General features: G+C 39.8%; 2 protein-coding genes across 16 annotated transcripts in view; one reads left to right on the top strand and one right to left on the bottom strand.

Moving 5' to 3' along the window:
- Positions 1–1586: 1586 nt before the first annotated feature.
- Yars2 (tyrosyl-tRNA synthetase 2) lies at positions 1587–7938 on the top strand. The gene is made up of 5 exons (XM_052158883.1): positions 1587–2382; positions 3220–3387; positions 5039–5194; positions 5807–5977; positions 7641–7938. The coding sequence occupies exons 1-5, from the start codon at positions 1598–1600 to the stop codon at positions 7798–7800; spliced, it is 1440 nt and encodes a 479-aa protein (XP_052014843.1). The 5' UTR covers positions 1587–1597; the 3' UTR covers positions 7801–7938.
- Positions 7939–9470: 1532 nt separating this feature from the next.
- Dnm1l (dynamin 1 like) overlaps positions 9471–19991 on the bottom strand; it is a 52082-nt gene continuing 41561 nt past the window's right edge. For 6 of the 15 annotated variants that reach the window (XM_052158866.1, XM_052158870.1, XM_052158868.1 and 3 more), the window contains 8 exons: positions 18313–18405; positions 16177–16233; positions 15547–15624; positions 15226–15258; positions 13421–13597; positions 13154–13263; positions 10964–11123; positions 9471–10750 (listed from right to left, as the gene is read on the bottom strand). In XM_052158866.1, coding sequence (XP_052014826.1) covers positions 10694–10750; positions 10964–11123; positions 13154–13263; positions 13421–13597; positions 15226–15258; positions 15547–15624; positions 16177–16233; positions 18313–18405 — 765 coding nt within the window. In that variant the 3' untranslated portion in view covers positions 9471–10693. The remainder of the gene's footprint in view (positions 10751–10963; positions 11124–13153; positions 13264–13420; positions 13598–15225; positions 15259–15546; positions 15625–16176; positions 16234–18312; positions 18406–19991) is intronic. The other 9 variants (XM_052158869.1, XM_052158871.1, XM_052158874.1 and 6 more) reach the window with 3 other exon arrangements.

Raw genomic sequence — 19991 nt, 5'->3', positions numbered from 1 at the left:
CCAGGACCACCAGTCCAAGCCTGATTCCTTATAGCACGCAGGACCACCAGTCCAAGCCTGATTCCTTATAGCACCCAGGACCACCAGTCCAAGCCTGATTCCTTATAGCACCCAGGACCACCAGTCCAAGCCTGATTCCTTATAGCACCCAGGACCACCAGTCCAAGCCTGATTCCTTATAGCACCCAGGACCACCAGTCCAAGCCTGATTCCTTATAGCACCCAGGACCACCAGTCCAAGCCTGATTCCTTATAGCACCCAGGACCACCAGTCCAAGGGCGCTGTTTATTTTGGGACCCCGGGATGAGGGATTGAGGTGCGTATTTTACATATGAAAACAGACCTAGCTTCCAGGTTCTCTCAACTTCCCTAAGTCCCTACCTAGCAGACCCTATCCCAACCCCGAACATTCCAGCTCAAGGGATGGGCTGCCCTTCCCCCCAGAGTCTCTCCTGTCTCTCTCTCCACAAGTCCTTTCTCTCCCTCCACTTCCATGGGGACCCCCTCAATTCTTGGGGCCTAGTAAACTCTCTGGACAGCAGCTTCTCAATAAATCTGCTTTAAATCTAATCTAATCTAATCTGGTTTGAATTGGCTCATTTTACCAGAGAAATGACTTATCAGGTGGTACCACCCACAATTACCAATCAAGAAAATTCACCACTGGCTTGTTCCTAGGTTGAGAGCATTTTCTCAGCTGAAGTACTTCAATGACTCTAGCTTTGTCAACTTGGCTTAAAACTAGCCAGCACACCTCTACTGCAAATTACTCCCGGTTCACTTGTTCTCTCTCTCCCTCCGTAACCCCTACAGCTCTCACTGTGGTAGGTGTTATCCACAAAAGGCACATTCTCAGTACTACTACTCCATATAAATCAGGGAGTGTTGGAAGTGCGGCCCAAGTCTATTCATATATGAAAATGTCAGAATAAATGCATTATTTTGTACAATTTGTGTATGCTAATTAAAATGCTTAAAGAAATTTAATCATATTCTACAATGGGCCCACTTGCCAAATAATTGCAAATGAGAGTCCTCATCCTGGTGAGAGGATTCCTAAAAGCACCTAATATAAGTTTGAATGACTCTGATTTTAGTTAAGTACTAAACACAGGGAATCCTTTCCTGTATTGACTTTACTCTCGCTGTAGCTAGGAGAAGACTGCCACCTTCAGGACACACACTAAAGACGTGTGTGTGTGTGTGTGTGTGTGTGTGTGTGTGTGTACCTGTACCTGAGGCTCTCATTAACTAGGGAAACTGGTACAAAGAAATTTCGTCTTCACACCATTCTGAGTTCTTTCTCCAGGTTCAAGAGTTATGGGACTAGGGCATCACAAGCTTTTGGCATGCTCATTTAAATGACATTTGCAGAGCGCTTACTACACCGCTAAGTGCTTTCCCCTCGGGTGTGAGACAGAAAGTATCAAGACATCCTCTGAGAAAACCGGAATGAAATTACGGAAGAACAATGGGGAACTCCGTCGGTCCACATTCCAGGACAGCCTACTGCACCAAAGCATACTCAGACCCGGTTCCCGCTCCGCCCGAGCATGCGTAGAGGCGCCCGCGGGCTGAGGGCGATAGAGGTCCAGCATGCCTTGCGTGTACCGCAAGATGGCGGCACCTATGCTGAGACTCCTGTACCGCCGTCCGCAGCCAGGGGTCTGGCTGCGTGGGTCGCGTGCGGTGCGCCCGGGCGCGCGGGGAATGCTGGTGGCACCAAAGGTCCGCGGCCTGTTCAAGGAGTTCTTCCCCGAGAGCGGCACCAAGACAGAGCTCCCCGAACTCTTTGACCGACGCAGGGCGGGCTCGTCGCCCCAGACGGTGTACTGCGGGTTCGACCCCACGGGCGATTCGCTCCACGTGGGGCACCTGTTAACTTTGTTGGGTCTGTTCCACTTCCAGAGAGCCGGCCACAACGTGATCGCGCTCGTGGGAGGCTCCACGGCTCTCCTGGGAGACCCCAGCGGCCGGACCAAGGAGCGCGAGGCGCTAAGCGCGGAGAGCGTGCGGGCCAACGCGCGCGCCCTGCAGCAGGGGCTCGAGACCCTGGCGGCCAACCATGCGCGCCTCTTCGCGGACGGCCGGCCCTGGGGCACTTTCACGGTGCTCGACAACGCCGCCTGGTTCCAGAAGCAGCACCTAGTGGACTTCCTGGCCTCGGTGGGCGGCCACTTCCGCATGGGCACTTTGCTGAGTCGGCTGAGCGTGCAGTCTCGTCTCAAGAGCCCCGAGGGCATGAGCTTGGCGGAGTTCTTTTACCAGGTGCTCCAGGCTTATGACTTCTACCACCTTTTCCAGCACTATGGATGCCGGGTCCAGCTGGGCGGATCAGATCAGTTGGGCAACATCATGTCTGGCTACGAGTTCATCCACAAGTAAGCTGGTACTATTAGAGCCTACGGAAACCCGGGGACACAGTAGTCATGTGTTATTCTTTAGGAAGGTTGTAAGATGCTGCCCTTGCGAGTTAGAAGGCCTCAGTTATGAACATAGTGTATTTCTGCTGGAGGCAGACCAATAGTCAAGATTTGGATTGTGTCTGTTTTCCCTAAGTCGCCTTCAGTTTCTAACTTGAGAAATTGTTATTTATCCCGAAAATAATTGGACAGTTGAGAGCTGTGTGCATTAATTTAGCTTTTCGCCCCCATAAAGATTTTCACAGCGTTTTCTTTATTCTTTTTAAAGATTTAAGATTTATTTATGTATGAGTACTCTATCTCCATGTACACCTGCATGCCACAGAAGAGGGCACCAAATTACAGTATAGATGGTTGTGAGCCACCAAATGGTTGCTGGGAATTGAACTCAGGATCTCTGGAAGTACAGAGGGCACTCTTAACCACTGAACCACCTCTCCAGCCCTCAGAGTTTTCTTGAGGAACATAGAGTACATGGCTGGCTCGTGTGCTACACGACAAAACTCATTTAAAAATATTAAAAGCTACCTCCTAAATGTACCCTCCTTGTGCTCCTTCGCCCAGTTTTGTTTTTTTTTTCTACCCGGTCCTTCAAAAATCCCTTCCGGTTGACTTGCTCAGAAGCATTCCTACACTGCACGTAAGCAGGACACACGTAAATATAACGCTCGTGGAGAACCAGAGTCCAGACTGAGAAAGGGTTTTAAAAACATACAGTAAGTAACCAGACTTAAATCTGTACTGTGCTTGGTGGAACTAGTTGTGCTCAACAGAATGCCATGAATGTCCGTGTAGGCTGACTGGAGAAGACGTGTTCGGGATCACTGTACCTCTGATTACAAGCACAACTGGAGCAAAGCTCGGAAAGTCGGCCGGCAACGCGGTCTGGCTAAACAGGGAAAGAACATCGCCGTTTGAGCTTTACCAGTTCTTTATCAGACAACCAGATGATTCTGTAGAAAGGTAAGCTTTTAATAGGCAGCTGAGAAAAATTAATATGTAGTTATGGTTCAGTTTTAGCTAGTGAATCTTTTTCTTTGTAGGTTTCATTGATTCTATTTAAGTTGTAAATTGTGTCACAGGATATTGTCATTAACTGTCATAATTGTGTTTATTTTTACAATACTAGAGTTGAACCCAGGGCTGAATGGCTGTTAGGTAGGGGCTTAGCCGTTGAGCTACATCCTAGGTCTGGAGGAAAAAAGGATGAGATGTTCTAAGTTGCTCAAGACAGCTCTGGCTTCAGTCTTCTCTTACATCTTTTGAGGCTTGTAACTTAGCCATAAAATCCTATATGTAGGTAGCTGTTATGCAGACGCCTACTCATGTGAGTCTAAATTGTGTACTGTACCTTAATCTTAATAAACTAATTTTGTTTTATTCTTGCTGGTCCTCAAGTCTTTTGTTGTATTATTAAGGATCCAGCTTTACCCAAATGCAAATTTCAAAGAGGGAAGAAAACTCAAGTCAGAAGTGTTGGTCTGTGTCTCCACCAATAACAGTACCAACTATTCTAGAGTGATGTGAGAGTAAACTTAGTTGAAATAATAGTTGCCAATACTTACTAAAATAAATTTGTACATAAACTATGGGTTTTTTTTTAAAGATTTATTTATCTTTTTTTATGAGTACACTGTAGCTGTCAGACACACCAGAAGATGGCATCAGATCCCGCTAAGATGGTTGTAAACCACCATATGATTGCTGGGATTTGAATTCAGGACCTCTAAAAGAGCAGTCAGTGGTGCTCTTAACCTCTGAGCCATCTCTCCAGCTCATAAACTATGGTCTAACATAACCTCTACTGGATACATGCCTAGCAGAAATTCTTGTATGTGCATACTAAGAAAAATATGAAGGTATTTGTGGCATGATTAGCAGCTTATGTTCAGAAGTAGACACAATGGCCACAATAGAGTAAATCACAGAATATTAAAAGCTTTGAAAGCTGTGCTTGTGATATAAGTCTGAATATGCTAGTGTGCTAAAGTAAGTTAGAAATAAAAATGCATTTTACATGATTTTACTCATAATCTTTCTTAAGAGGATGATTTCATAGGTGTTTCCTTCATAATGGTTCACTGAGTTTTGTGATATGTGCTTTTTCTTCATAGCATTTTACAAAAGTTAACATAGGGAATACTCTTGATTCGTTTTTTTTTTTTTTTAAGATTTAATTTATATGAGTACACCTTATCTGTGTTCAGACACACCAGAAGGCAGCATAGGATCCCATTACAGATAGTTTGTGAGTCACCATGTGGTTGCTGGGAATTGAATGGAATTGAACTCAGGACCTCTGGAAGAGCAGTCAGTGCTCTTAACTGCTGAACCATCTCTCTAGCTCCCTCATGTCAAGTTTTTAAGGATATACATAAAACAACAATGTCAAAGTATGCTTAAAAGGAGGCATTCATTTCTGTACCATTTTTTTACTTAAGGAAAATGGAAAATAAGTATTGAAAAATATTGCTCATTGGGGTTGTGTGTCTTAGTGTACCATTTAAGACCATTCTATAGTTTTTCATTAATAAGTTCAAAAGTGAACTTAGGATTTTTCTTCCCAAGATAAGCTAGTAGATGCACATGGAATGTTTTATCTCTTACCCTGCAGGTACCTGAAGCTTTTCACTTTCCTTCCCCTCCCAGAGATTGACCACATTATGCAGCTACATGTCAAGGAGCCAGAAAAGCGAGTTGCTCAGAAGCGGCTTGCTGCAGAAGTCACAAAGCTCGTTCATGGACAAGAAGGTCTGGACTCTGCTAAAAGGTAGGCTTTAGAACAGCTATGGTCGAGTTGATAGTTCTGGCTTGGTGTGCCTACAGCACAACTCCTACACATATGGCTCACAGAACACCTTGAAGAAGGGGAGGAGAGGGTGTAAGAGCCAGAGGACTGGGAAACTGGCTGTGAGATTTGTGTGTTCTGGAAATGACAAGGAAGTTTTACCCACAATACCACAGTATGACTGCCTGAGCATACATGTATGTATGTATGTATGCATGCATGCATGCATGTATATATGTATGTATGCATGTCAATATGGAAGGGAGAAATCTCATGAGGCCCCACCCCTCAACAGAGAACCACAGGCAACTAAGGAATGCTGAGAGAAGTTAATACTTAATGAAAGTTAGTGGATAGACAAGAAAAATCGGAGATGATGTTTTAAGAGTTTCTTATGGATTACTAACCTGTACTGTATTTAACTTAAGTATTTTTATATTGTCTTTACTGGATAAGTCTAAGTTAGTGAATCACAAAATAGATAATGCTGTTGAAACGTTATACTATGGAACACAGTGTGCACTCTATAGTTATTTGGTGGTGGTTGTGGGCTTGGGGGTGAAATAGTCCCTAATGTAGCTTTATGATTTTCAGGTGTACACAAGCTCTTTACCATAGCAGCATAGAGGCACTGGAGGTCATGTCTGACCAAGAGTTAAAAGAATTGTTTAAAGAAGCTTCATTTTCTGAATTAGTTCTTGACCCTGGAACGAGTGTCATAGACACATGCCGTAAAGCAAATGCCATTCCTGATGGTCCTCGAGGGTAAGGTTTTACTTTGTGATTCTTAATTCACTGGGAAATGTTGCGCTTCACAGAATGTTTCCAGGGTGTTTTCCTGGTAGTGCTTTAATGTAGCTCATTTTTTGCAGAAGTTAGGTTAAGCCGAACAGTTCATGAGGTAGAAAACACCTTGACCTCTCGGAAGAACTCCTTCAAGTGTTTATCAGCCAGCTCAGGCTACTCAGCCTGTGTAGCCTTAGGGTTTTGGAGGATAGGATCTATTTTAAAATTTAATTACTGAAAAGAAATGAGAATAGAAGTAGAACTTCATAAAGCTTATAAATTAGAGAGTATTCTGGAGAATTACATTTTTCTTCTGCAGAAGGAAATGGCGGATTGCAGTTCCTTAGTTCTACCATATTATTAGGGAATACTTCTGCTCTACAAGAAATGATATGGAATGCAATGCTCATTTATAACAGCAACAGGCAGGAAAAGCAAGAACCAAAAAATCTAAGTGCCTCATCTATTGGAGTCTGTGTAGACAAGTATTATGTCTCCCTGTTCATGACCTGCCACTTAGTCTCATTTATTCCCAAATTAATAGACCAGATTTAACCCTGGACTCACATTCTCGGTAATGTGAATCTAGTTTTATGCATTTTCTTATCAACTTCACTGATAACTAATTTGCTGATATAACTAAGTTTTACCTCTACTTAAATCACCCAAATTAGCCAGAGTCAGAAGTAATGCTGCATTTTTCATACCATAAATAGAATTGGCCTGTATAATATTCAGCCTGGAAACAGCCTGCCTAGAAGATACTTGTAAATAGAATTTTGTTGTTGGCTTGTTGTTTATAAAAGTTTTATAAAGCTGTGTCCACTGAGCTGCTTAACTCTGTTTAGTAACACATGCCACTTGCAAGGGTCCCTTTTGTTTCCTTGCCTTGTCAAGATTCCTGCCATCATCTAGTTTTAGCACCTTATCTACCAAGGAAGTTCCCAGAACTTATGCCCCACCCCAGTCAGTGTGCCCCAGTCCTTCCTTTAGTCAGCACAGCACAGCACAGCACAGCACAGCACAGCACAGCACAGCACAGCACAGCACAGCACAGTGCTGGAGAACCTGGTTTGTTTAGCACAGTCAGCGCTTTATTGAATGAATTAGATGTAAAATTCAGTTACTTACTTTTATCATATACTTATTAAACCAGCTATTGACTTCTCATTTATGAAATCAGCTGATTAAGACTTTTGTTTTTATTTTAAACAATACTAGTTCATAGTCTCAGTATTTTCTAGTTTCCAATCATTTCTAAAAATTCAAGTTGGGGTATTTATTACCTGTATCTATGGGTAGCATATTTTACAAGCAAAATTGTTCTTTTTTTGATTTTAGGAATTTGTCTGGGAGTTTTTTCTCCACAAGAATAGGTAAATTCTGAAAGTGAATCTCCATTAAAAACCATAATGAGGTGAATGTGTCAAAATTGATATATTTGGGTCTGGTGGTAAAGGCCTGTAATCACAGATACTTGGGAAGCTGGGGCAGGAACATCCGAACTGTAAGAGCTGCCTGAGCTGCAGTGTAAGTTCAGATGGACACAGGCAGCTTCCTGACAGCTCCCCTCAGGTTACAGGTAGGAGTCCCGCCCTGTGAGGGGATAGTGCTCCTTGTTATAAAACCTTTCTATTTTCAGGTATCGGATGATAACAGAAGGTGGAGTGAGTATAAATCACAGACCGGTAACAAATCCTGAAAGCGTTTTAGTAATTGGACAACATATTCTGAAGAATGGACTTTCCTTACTTAAAATAGGAAAAAGGAATTTCTACATTATAAAATGGCTTCAGTTGTGAAACGTTTCATCCAAATTTGTCCATCATCCATTTTCAAAATGTGGAGGTCTTCAGAAATCCAAGAGTGGAATATATACAAGACCCCTTCACAATGTAAATACTTTTGTACATTTCAAAATAAACTATTATTTAATTGTAGTTCATTTCTTTATGCAAGAACGATCCTTCTTTCTCCTTGGGCTGAAGCTGTGGTGCAGTGGAAATGGCTGTAGTTACTCAGTAGGTAGGTGCCGAGCACGTACGATTGCAGTAGTGTAACACAGCTCTACAAATTTAGCCAAGCTTCTAATGTCTGCTTACATGTGAGGAATCTGTTGTAAAATTAAACTTCTGATCGATGCTAAGAAGCAAACAGAATTCTTAAAAAGGACTTAGCTGTGGCTGTGGTTCCCAATAGAAACTGTAGTACAAAATAGTTTTTTCTCAAAACATCAATCAGTACTAGACTTCATTTATAGTTTAGATTCCATTTCCTTGTCTGTTTCAACAATTCATTTACTCATAATTGCCTATTTTTGTCAATGGATTCCCTACAGCAGATATTTTTTTTTTCTTTATTGGACATATTATTTACATTTCAAATGTCATCCTCTTTCCAGGTCTGTCCTCTGGAAACTTCCTACCCTATTCCTCTCCCCTGCCTCATGAGGGTGCTCTCCCGCCCACCTGCCCACTCCCGCTCACCTGCCCACTCCCGCTCACCTGCCCACTCCCACCCTGGCATTCCCCTACACTGGGGCATTGAAAGTATCTCATTAAGAACAGCAAAGACGTAGGAAATTTTAAGGTCAAAATAGTTTTGGTTTGTATACACAAGACAAGTTAATTCCCCAAAATGGTTTCTGTAAAAATTAGGATAGCACCACCCCAGTGTACACAGGGTGAAACAAACTGTTGATCAGCTTCTGGATGTCTTACAGAAAAGTGTAATGTTCACATTCTGAGCATTCATCCTTGGATTACTTGGAAGAAATTTCTGTCTTTATCTGTAGGCATGGAGAGGTAACAAGCCTTGGTGGAGATTATCTAATAGGAAAATATGGCGTAAAACTTTTGCTGCAGTACATTATGAAGTAGATTCAAATATTTCAAAGATGCAGCTATTTCAACCTTTTTTTTTGAAGCAAGTCAGAATTCACTTACTGGCAAACTTTAATGCCATTTCACACCAGCATTTTTATTTACATAGAACATACAGTGGTCTTATAAATATGCCAGAAATTATCTCCATGTATCAGAACACAACTCAGTGTAAAAGCACACAAAGGAAGCTTCCTCTTTCCCTACGTTTCTTTGTCTTTGTGCAAAGTGTGTAGTGCTAACAAGTGCATTATCATAGCACATTTTTAAAGCTAACATCTTCACTTAAAATCTATTTGAAATGTTGGGTCAAGGTGCATTTCTTCTTACAAATTCAAAAAGGCTACAGAGGCAGTCCCCTCTCCTAGGCAGGGCGTGCCCACTGCCTAGCTGGCACTGCATCAGACAGACCACCTTTATGTGTTTGAGATTGCTCAGTGGGCATCATAAACTAAAGATAACATGTTCTTGTTTTCCTTCCTAGTAAGATGCCTGACCATAACCTGAAAAGAATTTTAGTATTTATAACATGAATGTATCATTTGGTCAGAGACAGCTAGATACATCAAAGATTTCTACTTAGGTTTCAGTTTTGTTTTTTTTTTTTTTTTTTTTTTTCCTTTTTTGGGTTTTTCAAGACAGGATTTCTCTGTGTAGTTCTGGTTGTCTTGGAACCAGGCTGGTCTTGAACTCAACAGAGATCCACCTGCCTGTCTCCCAAGTGCTGGGATTAAAGGTGTACACCACCACTGCCCAGCTAGGTCAGAAAACTTTTTAATGCTTAGTTTACAAGATGAATTGCACAGGCAGTTTTTATAAAATAGGTTGTAAACATCACCCTCAACCCCCGAATACAGTCCATAAACTTTTAGGTGTATGTGTATGTCCAGGTATTTTTCTTTATCAAAGGTCTACTAGTGTTTTCATACCATTAGTCTAATGTATTCTGTTGGTATGGAACTAAAGTAGCTATTATCAGTGGATACAGAGTAGAATTTTAGGTCCCACTTAACTGCGTCTTGGAGCCCAATGTAAGGGCCCCACTTTAAGGGTGTATCTGGACTGCAATTGCTGTATTTGTAAGTAAGAGAAACTTGGTTATCATTGGGTCGTTTAGGGACTAACAGGACTAGCCAGTGTTACTAAGAAAGTTCCCAATAGTTGTTTTTAATGCAGGAAGTCAATTCAAATTTTTAGGCTTATTTTGAATCAAAGTATATTTTAATTTCTAACATATCAGGGCAGTGTAGACTCAGGAGCCATTAATTACACAGTCTGTTCCTACATCTTGATGAGTCTTTCAGATCTTATATTTCTTAAAACTGTAAAAGTTATAGTTTTGTTTTTTTAAGACTATAAAAACGAAGGATAGGCGGATACATGGATTATGTGAGGGACCTGCCAGGCTTCTTTTAAAGCCAGGTCAGTCTATATACATAGTGCATGCATTATAGTCACGAAATGTCCTGGAGCTTCCTTTTTGAGGACCATGGCTGCAGCTTTGAGACTAAAAAAAGGTTACGTGGGTCATCATATGCACAGGCAAACTGCTTTATACAACTAGAATATCGATTGTTCTTATAAGTTTGACTGAAACTGACAGACTTGATATACATCATAGGAAACTTAAAAAATGTGAATTAAACATGTGATTTGTTTTGTAATGAATAATATACTTTTCAGCTTATAGCCAGTCTTCACATGAGCAAATTCATACACTGCAATACACAAAAGTTCATAAATAAACTTCTACTCAGGTAGGCAGTAGCTAGCAGGTTCAAGTCAGCAGAGTGTGAATATCAAACAGTTCTGTTCACCAAAGATGAGTCTCTCGGATTTCAGCAATAATTTGACTGGCTCCTTGTAATGCCTGCATTAAAAGAAATAAAAACTCAAGTTAGAATGTTACTCTGAATTTTGTAAAGAAATGTCTCCATTTTTTTCAATGCTTAAAAAAAAGCAGTATCTCTTCTGAAATTTTAATCTAATCAAATACCAGTGTGTGAGGAAGACTAGATCAGAGCGAGACTTTTATCATGTATGTGTATATCCCAGGGAGAAAAACTGACAATTTCACAGTTACCTTGAGCATGTCAGCTGCTTCTTTTCTTCGCTGTGCCATGTCCTCAGACTCAGTCAGAAGGTCATCTAATAAGGATGACTTATACAGCTGTCCTACTAATTCACTCTGAAGAGTATCTTTCACGTGATTAACCAAAAAATGCATTACTGCCTTTGGGACGCTGCAAAGCAAGGTCAAATCATAAACTTTTGGTAACAATTGTATTTTCAAAAATTTAGATCAGTGGTTCTCAACCTGTGGGTCGCGACAGCTTTGGAAATCAATGACCCTTTCACTGGATATCCTGTATATTAGATATTTATATTATTGCTCATAACTAGCAACATTACAGTTAATAAGTATAATTTTATGGTTCGTGTCACCTCAACATAAAGAACTGTTAATGGCTCACAAGAAAGTTAAGAACCACTGATTTAGACTTTAGCTAGAGTATGCCTTTATAAAGTAATGAAGTTAAATAAGAACACTGGATATTTAATGTACTTAGTAAAGTACTCTTCACGTGTTCATTTCGTGAAGCATTAAGCAAAGTCAACCTTTGATATTTTAGCTTCATTCCTCTCACTTATCCCATATATAAACACAGTAATGACATTATTCTTAATAGCCCAAACTGAAATAATAAAGTATTCATAGTGTTGAGTAGATATACAAAGTAAGGTAGACAACACAGTTTTGTAGTCAGTTGTAGAAAGGAAGTCAATTGTAAAAAGGACCCCTGCTGTAGTATGAATAAGCTTTAAAACATACTAGCTGGGCAGAGGTGGTGCACGCCTTTAATCCCAGCACTCGGGAGACAGAGGCAGGCAGATTTCTGAGTTCGAGGCCAGCCTGGTCTACAGAGTGAGTTCCAGGACAGCCAGGGCTACACAGAGAAACCCTGTCTCAAAAAAACCAAAACCAAAACACAAACAAACAAACAAACAAACAAAACCATACTGATAAGTCACCATTACCAGGCTAAGAAGCTATGGCTAGACCGATCAAAGAGACCCCAGAAGAGAACTTACTACTATTATACTTAATGGACATAGCTTAAACCAGTTCTAATGACCTGTTGTTATACCCATAGATTTATACATCTCTTAACCCTCTCCTGGGAAATTGTTGGTTACAGATGGTGATTAACAGAGATCCACAGTGGTCGAGATGCTGAGAATAAGACACTGCATAATGCTCTGCCCTAAGCGGAGCACCTATATCTCCTCCCAAGGATCAAAGACCAATTCACTGCAGAAGAGGTGGTGGATGACAAACAATTTTGGACACAGTAGTGCAGCCACAGATATGAACCCAGCAGTGTGACAGCATGCACAAGACTGGTACAGGCCTAAACCAGACCACAATTCAGCACGAGTCAACAGGGTTGTGGGATACAAAATCTCATCCCCAGCAGAGGAGCTAGTGGCCAAGTCTTGGCTACTGAGAGTTCAGCCAAGCCCAGTAGTAGGCCATACACCCAGGAGTATCAAGCAACACAGATTGGCCTTGGAGAAGGAAAAAACAAACACAAATTTGGGTGAGAAGGGGCAGAGATCTAGGAAGAGTTCCGGGAGGGAGCATGAAATCGATCAAAATACAAAGAATTCTCAAATGTTTCTTAAAAAGGGAGGGATACTCACAAGTGAAGGAAGCCAGACAAAAGGTCACATTGTGTTCCCACTAACATGAAATGTCTGCTAGGCTAATTCATAGGCACGGCACCACAGAGGCAAGGCAAATAGGAAATTACACACCTGACAAAGGGTGTGTTTTACTTTGAATAAGGAAATAAAATCTAACCCTGTAGACTACTAGAACATAAGAATGTTTTTCAGAGCAATGTGGGAACCAAGTCCAGGACTTCATGAATACTAAACTATACCATTCTATAGTACTCCATGGATCCATACTGCTACCCTTTTCTGATTTTTGGTTTTGTTTTGAAATGGGCAGAATGTATATTTGTGATCATTCTGCTTGAGACTCAATCTTTCCAACCTGTGATTGCAGACGTATCACTATTCCTACATCCTTTTATTTTTAATATTTTTCAGCTGATGCATAATATTCTAATTATCCCATGTAAACAGACTCAGTCTTGTTATCAGTTAACATTAATATTTAGAAAAAAAGGTAATCTAAAAATTTTAATGTATGATTTTTTTTAAAAACATCATGAACAGTATTTACATATTTAATAATACTAACCTGTCTTGAATATTCTTTCTGACAATTAGAAAATATGATTTGATGAGTCTTTCAATAACCTCACAATCTCGCTGTTCTCGGGCAGACAGTTTTCGTGCGACTGGAACTGGCTAAAAGAGGGAAAATATTACTTCTATGCTATGTTCAAATGGCAACATTTATTATTTAAAAGTTACACATTTTAGTGATTTCAATTTCTTCTGTTTGGAGAATGTCTGCTACTAACTTGGCTCACTTGTAGATTGAAGCACAATTGCAGCAGCTTACCACATCTAGCAAATTGACAGCATGGCCTTTTTGTGGACTTGCTGGCATAATTGGAATTGGTTTTGATTTTTCTTCAGCAAGTAATTCTTCAGCTTTTGAAGTTTTCAGCATTCCTCTCCAGTTGCCTGTTGTTGGTTCCTGACCACCATCTCCAATGCCACCACCTGCAGATGCGACCTAAAAACACATGTTCCAAACCTATACTCTGTGTCTTTAACAACAAATGAAGTTCATTTTCTTTGATGGCAATCTAGAACATCTGGAATTTATTCAAACAGATAATGAAGTCAGTAATATGGTGGCATTTGTCACTAGAAACCCGAGGGATTCTGTTTGAAGCTGTCTGTATGCCAATAGCCAATTCAGGTCCTATTTAATTACTTTTTATTATTACTTTCCAAAACTTTGTATCTTTCACCATTCCTCCAACAGTAAATTAAACGCACACACAAGAAACAGAACTTGCCCTTGCTTTTATCTCATCAAAGTAATCCTAAACACCTCACCACTGAACTATGATCTTACGGTGCTGTGAACTTATGGCTCTATATCTTTTTGACTAGTCTATAGTTCTGATTATCAAAAAGTAAAAGTAGACCTCTTTAATAAACGAAAAACTACATCCATAGACCTGTCACATTACCAAGCTATCTAAAATGTGAAATGTAACATAAGCACAACATAATCTCCCTTATAGCCTGTACTCCTGAGAATGAGATCCAGCGGGAGAATCCACTGCTACCCTTACAATCTTATTTTATGGGGTCTTGATTTCTAAGAGAAAAAAAACTGCCTACAGTGGGAAAAACAAAACACATCAACGTTTAAGAGACTTTTGAGATCCTCTTTAAGATCTTATAAATGTAACAGAAGACTGAATCATACAAATGTAATGGAAGAGTGCTAGGGTACTTGTAAGAAAAACAACAGTTTGAGAAATCATTCAAATTTGAAAAAAATCTGACAAAATGTCAAAGATAAAGTAAGCTATGTCTGTATATAGACGTTATGATCCCATTTTTAGTGTTTGTTAAATACACATGAGTTATGATAAATGAAGTCATAAGGAAAGTGAGTCATGAATAAAGTAAAGCGTAAGCCGTGACTTGTATGGCTGTCTGGAGACCACAGCTGACAGACTGGAGATGCCTATAAAGATTAGAGGTGAGAAACTTAAACCTGGATAGAGAGTAAGTAATGGAAGAAATAAGTCTGCATATCCTACACATGGTTTTCTGTGAAAACTGTTACCAAGAATTGACAAGCCTTAAACTCTCAATTTCCATGTGTTGAATTTGCTTAAGCTTTGAAAGCATGTGTGAAACTCTACAATAAAATTAATACAGACACTGATGGAAACACAGAAAGCACTGGAGAGGTGAGACCTTTACAGAGGTAATGTTATAAAGCACCATTTCCATTCCTGAAATCTCTGTTTTTGTTTTTTTGAGGCAGGCCTTTCTATGTAGCCCTGGCTGTCCTGGAACTCACTCTGTAGACCAGGCTGGCCTCAAACTCAGAAGTCCACCTGCCTCTGCCTCCCAGATGCCATAGACCCAGCTCTATCTTTAGCCTTTATGAAAAGAGGACACACTGAAAGCTAATCTTGAAAATCACAGCAGCAGTTGTTAGTAGTTAAGACACTGCTAAAGCCAGACTAATGCCACCTTAGATAAAAGGAACAGGAAGACCATAACACAGACAACAAACAATGGAGGCCACTGTACAAACAGGTTCTTGATGAATTTGAGTGTTTTAGTAACAACCAAAGGCACCAACATTTCCATCTAAAGCAAGAGACTCACATTTTTAGTTTCTCTTCTGTTGTCCTGAATTAACTGTTAAAAGATATGTTAAAACATGCAATTTAACAAGCAAGATTTAAATAGCAATGGCTTGAAAATTTAAAACAGACAACTCTCTTTTTGAATTATTTTTCTCCACATAGCTTCTATATAGCAAGCAAAGGGAAGCACGCCAACAGCACTTTGATTACACTTGTTTATACAATTTACAAACCTGGGTTAGGCTAACAGTCTAACACAGTATCCCATATCAGTACTGTTTTATTCAGTGTATTGTCTCCAAACTAGGCATGCAGGCTTAGATTAGGAATCAGAACAGACCTTGCCATCAGCCTCAGCAGAAGCAGCAGGGGAGGGCTCCTGGGAGGCAGGTGCCAAAGCACTTGGAACCTTAGAAGACTGAAGGTAAAAATGTAGGGGGAAAAAAAAATCAAGGATGCCAAAAATGCATTTGGAAATATTTTATAGACAAAATTTCCTCTCTATAATGAAATAGTAAAATAATGTAGCCCAGAAGTAACCATAGAGCTGCGTGTGCTCTGCTTTATCTCCTACACTACTGTCACTGTTAGCTTTTTTGCAGATGAACAAGTAAGAAAACCCCAAACCCAAATCCCACAGCGACTGCTACTGCTTTTTTGGGGGGTTGGGGAATGTGGATGGAAAGTCACTTCAAATCTTTTCTGACAAGGAACCCAAGGTAAGAGGTAAAACAACTGTTGAAAGTTACTGCCAAAAATTAAAATCTATGACATATATAGTTGTCTTTCCTTTGTCTTTCAAATGCCCTTATGACAAAGTCATTGCTGACCAAAGAATCTTAAAAAAGAAACCTTGACACTTAAAAGCCACCTTTTAAAATTATTCAAAGCTTTTAAAAACTATGTACACCCAGCTGAGGCTGACCCTTGGGTGTGGGAATATACTATAAAAACATTTTTATTTATTTACCTTGTCTCGTGATACAGCTGAAGGTAGTTCTCTTGCTAGCCTGTTTCTTCTTTGTTCCTAGAAAATGTTACCAAGCTTTTCTGATTATCAAAATATTGAGATGTTCATCTTAGTTGAAAAGTACAGAGTAACTTATGCATTTATCATATTACTATTGGGACTTATGCCATAACTGATAATATTTTAAAACAAATCTGAAACCTAATGCCTCCCTGTTTGTTTGTTTTCTGCCAAACACATCCGCTAAGGGACACAATACAGCATCAGTAACAAGGCTCCCTTTTCCAGGGACTCCCAAATGAAGGGTGGTAGAAAGACATCTCTTCCTCGTGAAGTTAAGAACCTCAGACTTAAACTGGTCCTGCAGCAACATGGAACACAGGCTTTCAGCCCTCTATGAAGAATCTGAAGTATACACTTCACAGAGAATCTAAACCCTTAAATGTCACTCAGACTACAAAACCCAAAATCCCCATAACTTAAATGTCCATTTGAAAAAAAGTTTATCCTTTTAAAGAATATTGTCTTCTGGTGATGGTATTGATAATTGAGAGACTGTTCTGTAACCTATTTAACAGACTCACTGTTATATTATCAAATGGCTACAAAACTATAGACATGTTAGATTAAAGTCATCATGAACTGAGCACTATAGCAAGTAGATATAGACAAATAGAGATAAGAGTATGAAGCCTCTTACAGACATTAGCAAAATCTAAACCTGAGGTGGTGGAACAGCATGTATCAAAACTGATCCTCAAATGAAAACTCTTCATGAACACTCTCAAGCTTATAAAGATCTATAAGTTAACAAAATTTTAAAAATGATTTCTTAGTTACTTTTAAAGCAAAATTGCCAACTATTTCCATTTTCCAGGGTTATCAAGTGATAGATAGCCAGTGATAGATGCTAGAGACAGCCCCCACTCCCACAAGAGCACAGAGCCACTCAGCCCTAAGGAAGATGCAGAGGACCTCCATCAGCCTCCTGTGTCCTCGTTTTGCCTACTCATGGGACCCTTCTCATCCTGCTGGGTTGCCTCATCAGCCTTGATGAAATGCTATGTGCCTAGTCTTACTGTAGCTTGTTATACCATTTTTTGGTTTATGTCCCTCGAAGGTAAAGGGAAGAGAGGGGAGTTGGGGGAAGAAACTGGGAGGAGGGGAGGAAAAACTGCGGTTGAGAAGTAATATATGAATTAAAAAAAAATAAAATAAAGCTTTTAGGTAAAAAGTTAAAGACAGAAAAAATTAACATGATAGGGCATACAGATTTTAATACTAGATTCATTCTATAAGTTCTACAGAGGTTCTGTAGTTAGGGTTCTATAAAACCCTAACACACTTGTCATACCCTGTTAGCTAAAACAAAACTGCTCCAAGCAAAATATTCCATTGAAGTTGATCCCAATGTTACAAGCAACCTTAAACCAAGGAAGTATGAGCCTACTTTTCAAAATATTTTTATTTTACTTCATGTGTATGAATATTTTCCTGCATGTATGTCTGCATACCACATGCATGTGGGTGCCTATGGAAGCCAGAAGGTGTCAGACCCCCTGACCTGGAGTCACAGATGGTTGTGAGCTGCCGCATGGATGCTAGGAATTGAACCCAGGTCCTCTGAAAGAACAGCCAGTGTTCTCAGCCCCTGAGCTATCGGTCTCTCTAGTGTAGCCTATATGGAGATATATTTAACATCACTTGCCTAATTTGCTTTCTGAGTGTTAAAGAAAGGGGTGGGGCACTTTACTGTGAAGAACGTACACTTTCCCAAATTATGAAGTTAGTAAATGTTTCCTTCGTCATCTGCAGAGTCAAAACCAAACCAAACAAAATAAAACAAAATATCCTCAATTATAAGCATTCACTTGGTTTTATACACCTCAACCCAAAGAAATACAATAGTTACTGAAAAGGAGCAAGAACATTCTTTAACATTAAAATAAATCCTTTTTGATTAGTAAATAGAACGTAAAAATAATTGTCCCCAGTGATTTTGAAAACTAAAATGAACAGAACAATGTAATGAAGTTAGCATATTTCCCAGGCATACACCCAGCTGTAATATGTCCCATCCCTTGTATGATTTAACTGCTCCTGATCCAGCCCTCTGAAAAATGATGCCCTACTCACCTCTATATTGTTGTTCATTAGCCCACAGGCATCAGCAAAGTCGGGGTGTTTTGTGTTGATATACGCTAGCTCAATTGCCACTAAGTTATGTACCTATAAAAACCAAAATTATGCTAATATAAAAAATATGCCAGTCTAACCTAACCTTGAGAATTCTAAATATGAAAAACATTATACAGACAATACTGAAAAATACAAGAAACATTTTCATACACTTGATGACTATACTCCAAATAGTGTTCTATGTCCAATGATAACTAACTCTAATTTAAATTATTTACCTAGACTTAAAATTGCATTCCTAAGAAAGAAAACATGACATTAAAATAGCTTTAAAGTAATTTCCTACTACTGGAAAAATTTATGTGCCTGATCCAATTTTATGTTCCACGTCTTAAATAAGCAACTTTGTTATTCAAACTTCAGCTCATACATTATAGTGTCAAAGTTTATGTTCAATTTGAAAATAGTTCATAAGTAGGCATAAGTAAAAATGCTAATTTTATTCAAATAATAAACACATTTAAGCCTGAGGTCGTTAGGAGTAACTTAGCCTTAACCATGAAACAGACAGATAAAACGAATGGGGATAAAAGTCTAATGAGAGCATCCAAAAGGACACATGAAGACTTTTCAGTCTCCTACACATTTTCTTTCTTTCTTTCTTCTTTTTTTTTTTTTTTTTGGATATATGTGAGTACGCTGTCACAGTTTTCAGACACACCAGGAGAGGGCATTACAACCCATTACCAGAACCATGTGGTTGCTGGGACTTGAACTCAGGACCTCTGGAAGAGCAGTCGGTGTTCTTAATCCCTGAGCCATCTCTCCAGCCCATCCTACACAATTTCTAAGGCTTACAGAGAATGAACTTACATCTCTATCTTTTAAAAATTAACGCATATTCGTTATCCATAAGTGGTTTCACTTTGTGATGTTTTTATACATGTTTTAATCATACTCACCATTGCTCTTCTTGTTGTGCCCCCCATCCCCCACTGACCCAGTTCTCTTCCCACCTGTGTCCTCAGTGACCTGACCCCTGAGTTTCATTAGGGCTGCTTACAGACACACTGGGGAGGGTAAGGGACTGTTCAGGACCATGGCCACCCTTAATGTGCTTTTATCTTCTAGTCTCTAAATGTTTCTGGTCACAGCTTTTCTCCAAAACTGACTTTCCTACTGCCAACTCTGAACAAAAGAAAAGTTATCAAAGTATTACTTATCAAGTGCCAAATGAACACGATGTAAGCTACTTGTTAGCCCGGTACCTGTTTGTTGGCCAAGCTAAATAACAAGGTATACATAAAAATATGGAGGTCAAGGCTCCCATGACTGCCCTATGCTGTCTCAAGTTTCAGAATACCATTTAACGGTGCAGAGCTGGTGACATGAAGTTCAATGATTCTATGATGCTGGTGGGTAGGGGGTAAGATACAGTAATCCCTGCTTCAAAGTGACCACGCAGCAGCCACTCACCAAGACTCCCAAGGATACTATTACTGAACTTCAAGTGAGACTCAAATGCATTTACAGAGGCCAGAAGGAAAACAAAAAAAATGTTACCCACTTGGGGGCGTAAGTGTAATTTCAATTTCAGCATTTTTATGGGGATGGGAGTAGACAGCTACATCTCACTATGAGAGTAACTAACTACTATCATTAGGATCTAGAACAAG

Source organism: Apodemus sylvaticus, chromosome 15 (genome assembly GCF_947179515.1).
Source record: "Apodemus sylvaticus chromosome 15, mApoSyl1.1, whole genome shotgun sequence".
Classification (NCBI taxonomy): Eukaryota; Metazoa; Chordata; class Mammalia; order Rodentia; family Muridae; genus Apodemus; species Apodemus sylvaticus.
This window is presented reverse-complemented; position numbering and strand designations above follow the sequence as displayed.

Bases quoted from the DNA above. Each gene is read 5' to 3' on its own strand.
- Yars2 (XM_052158883.1), top strand. From the start codon at position 1,598: ATGCCTTGCGTGTACCGCAAGATGGCGGCACCTATGCTGAGACTCCTG. The intron at 3,388-5,038 runs GTAAGCTTTTAA...CTTACCCTGCAG, and splicing joins CCAGATGATTCTGTAGAAAG to GTACCTGAAGCTTTTCACTT. The intron at 5,195-5,806 runs GTAGGCTTTAGA...TATGATTTTCAG, and splicing joins GGTCTGGACTCTGCTAAAAG to GTGTACACAAGCTCTTTACC.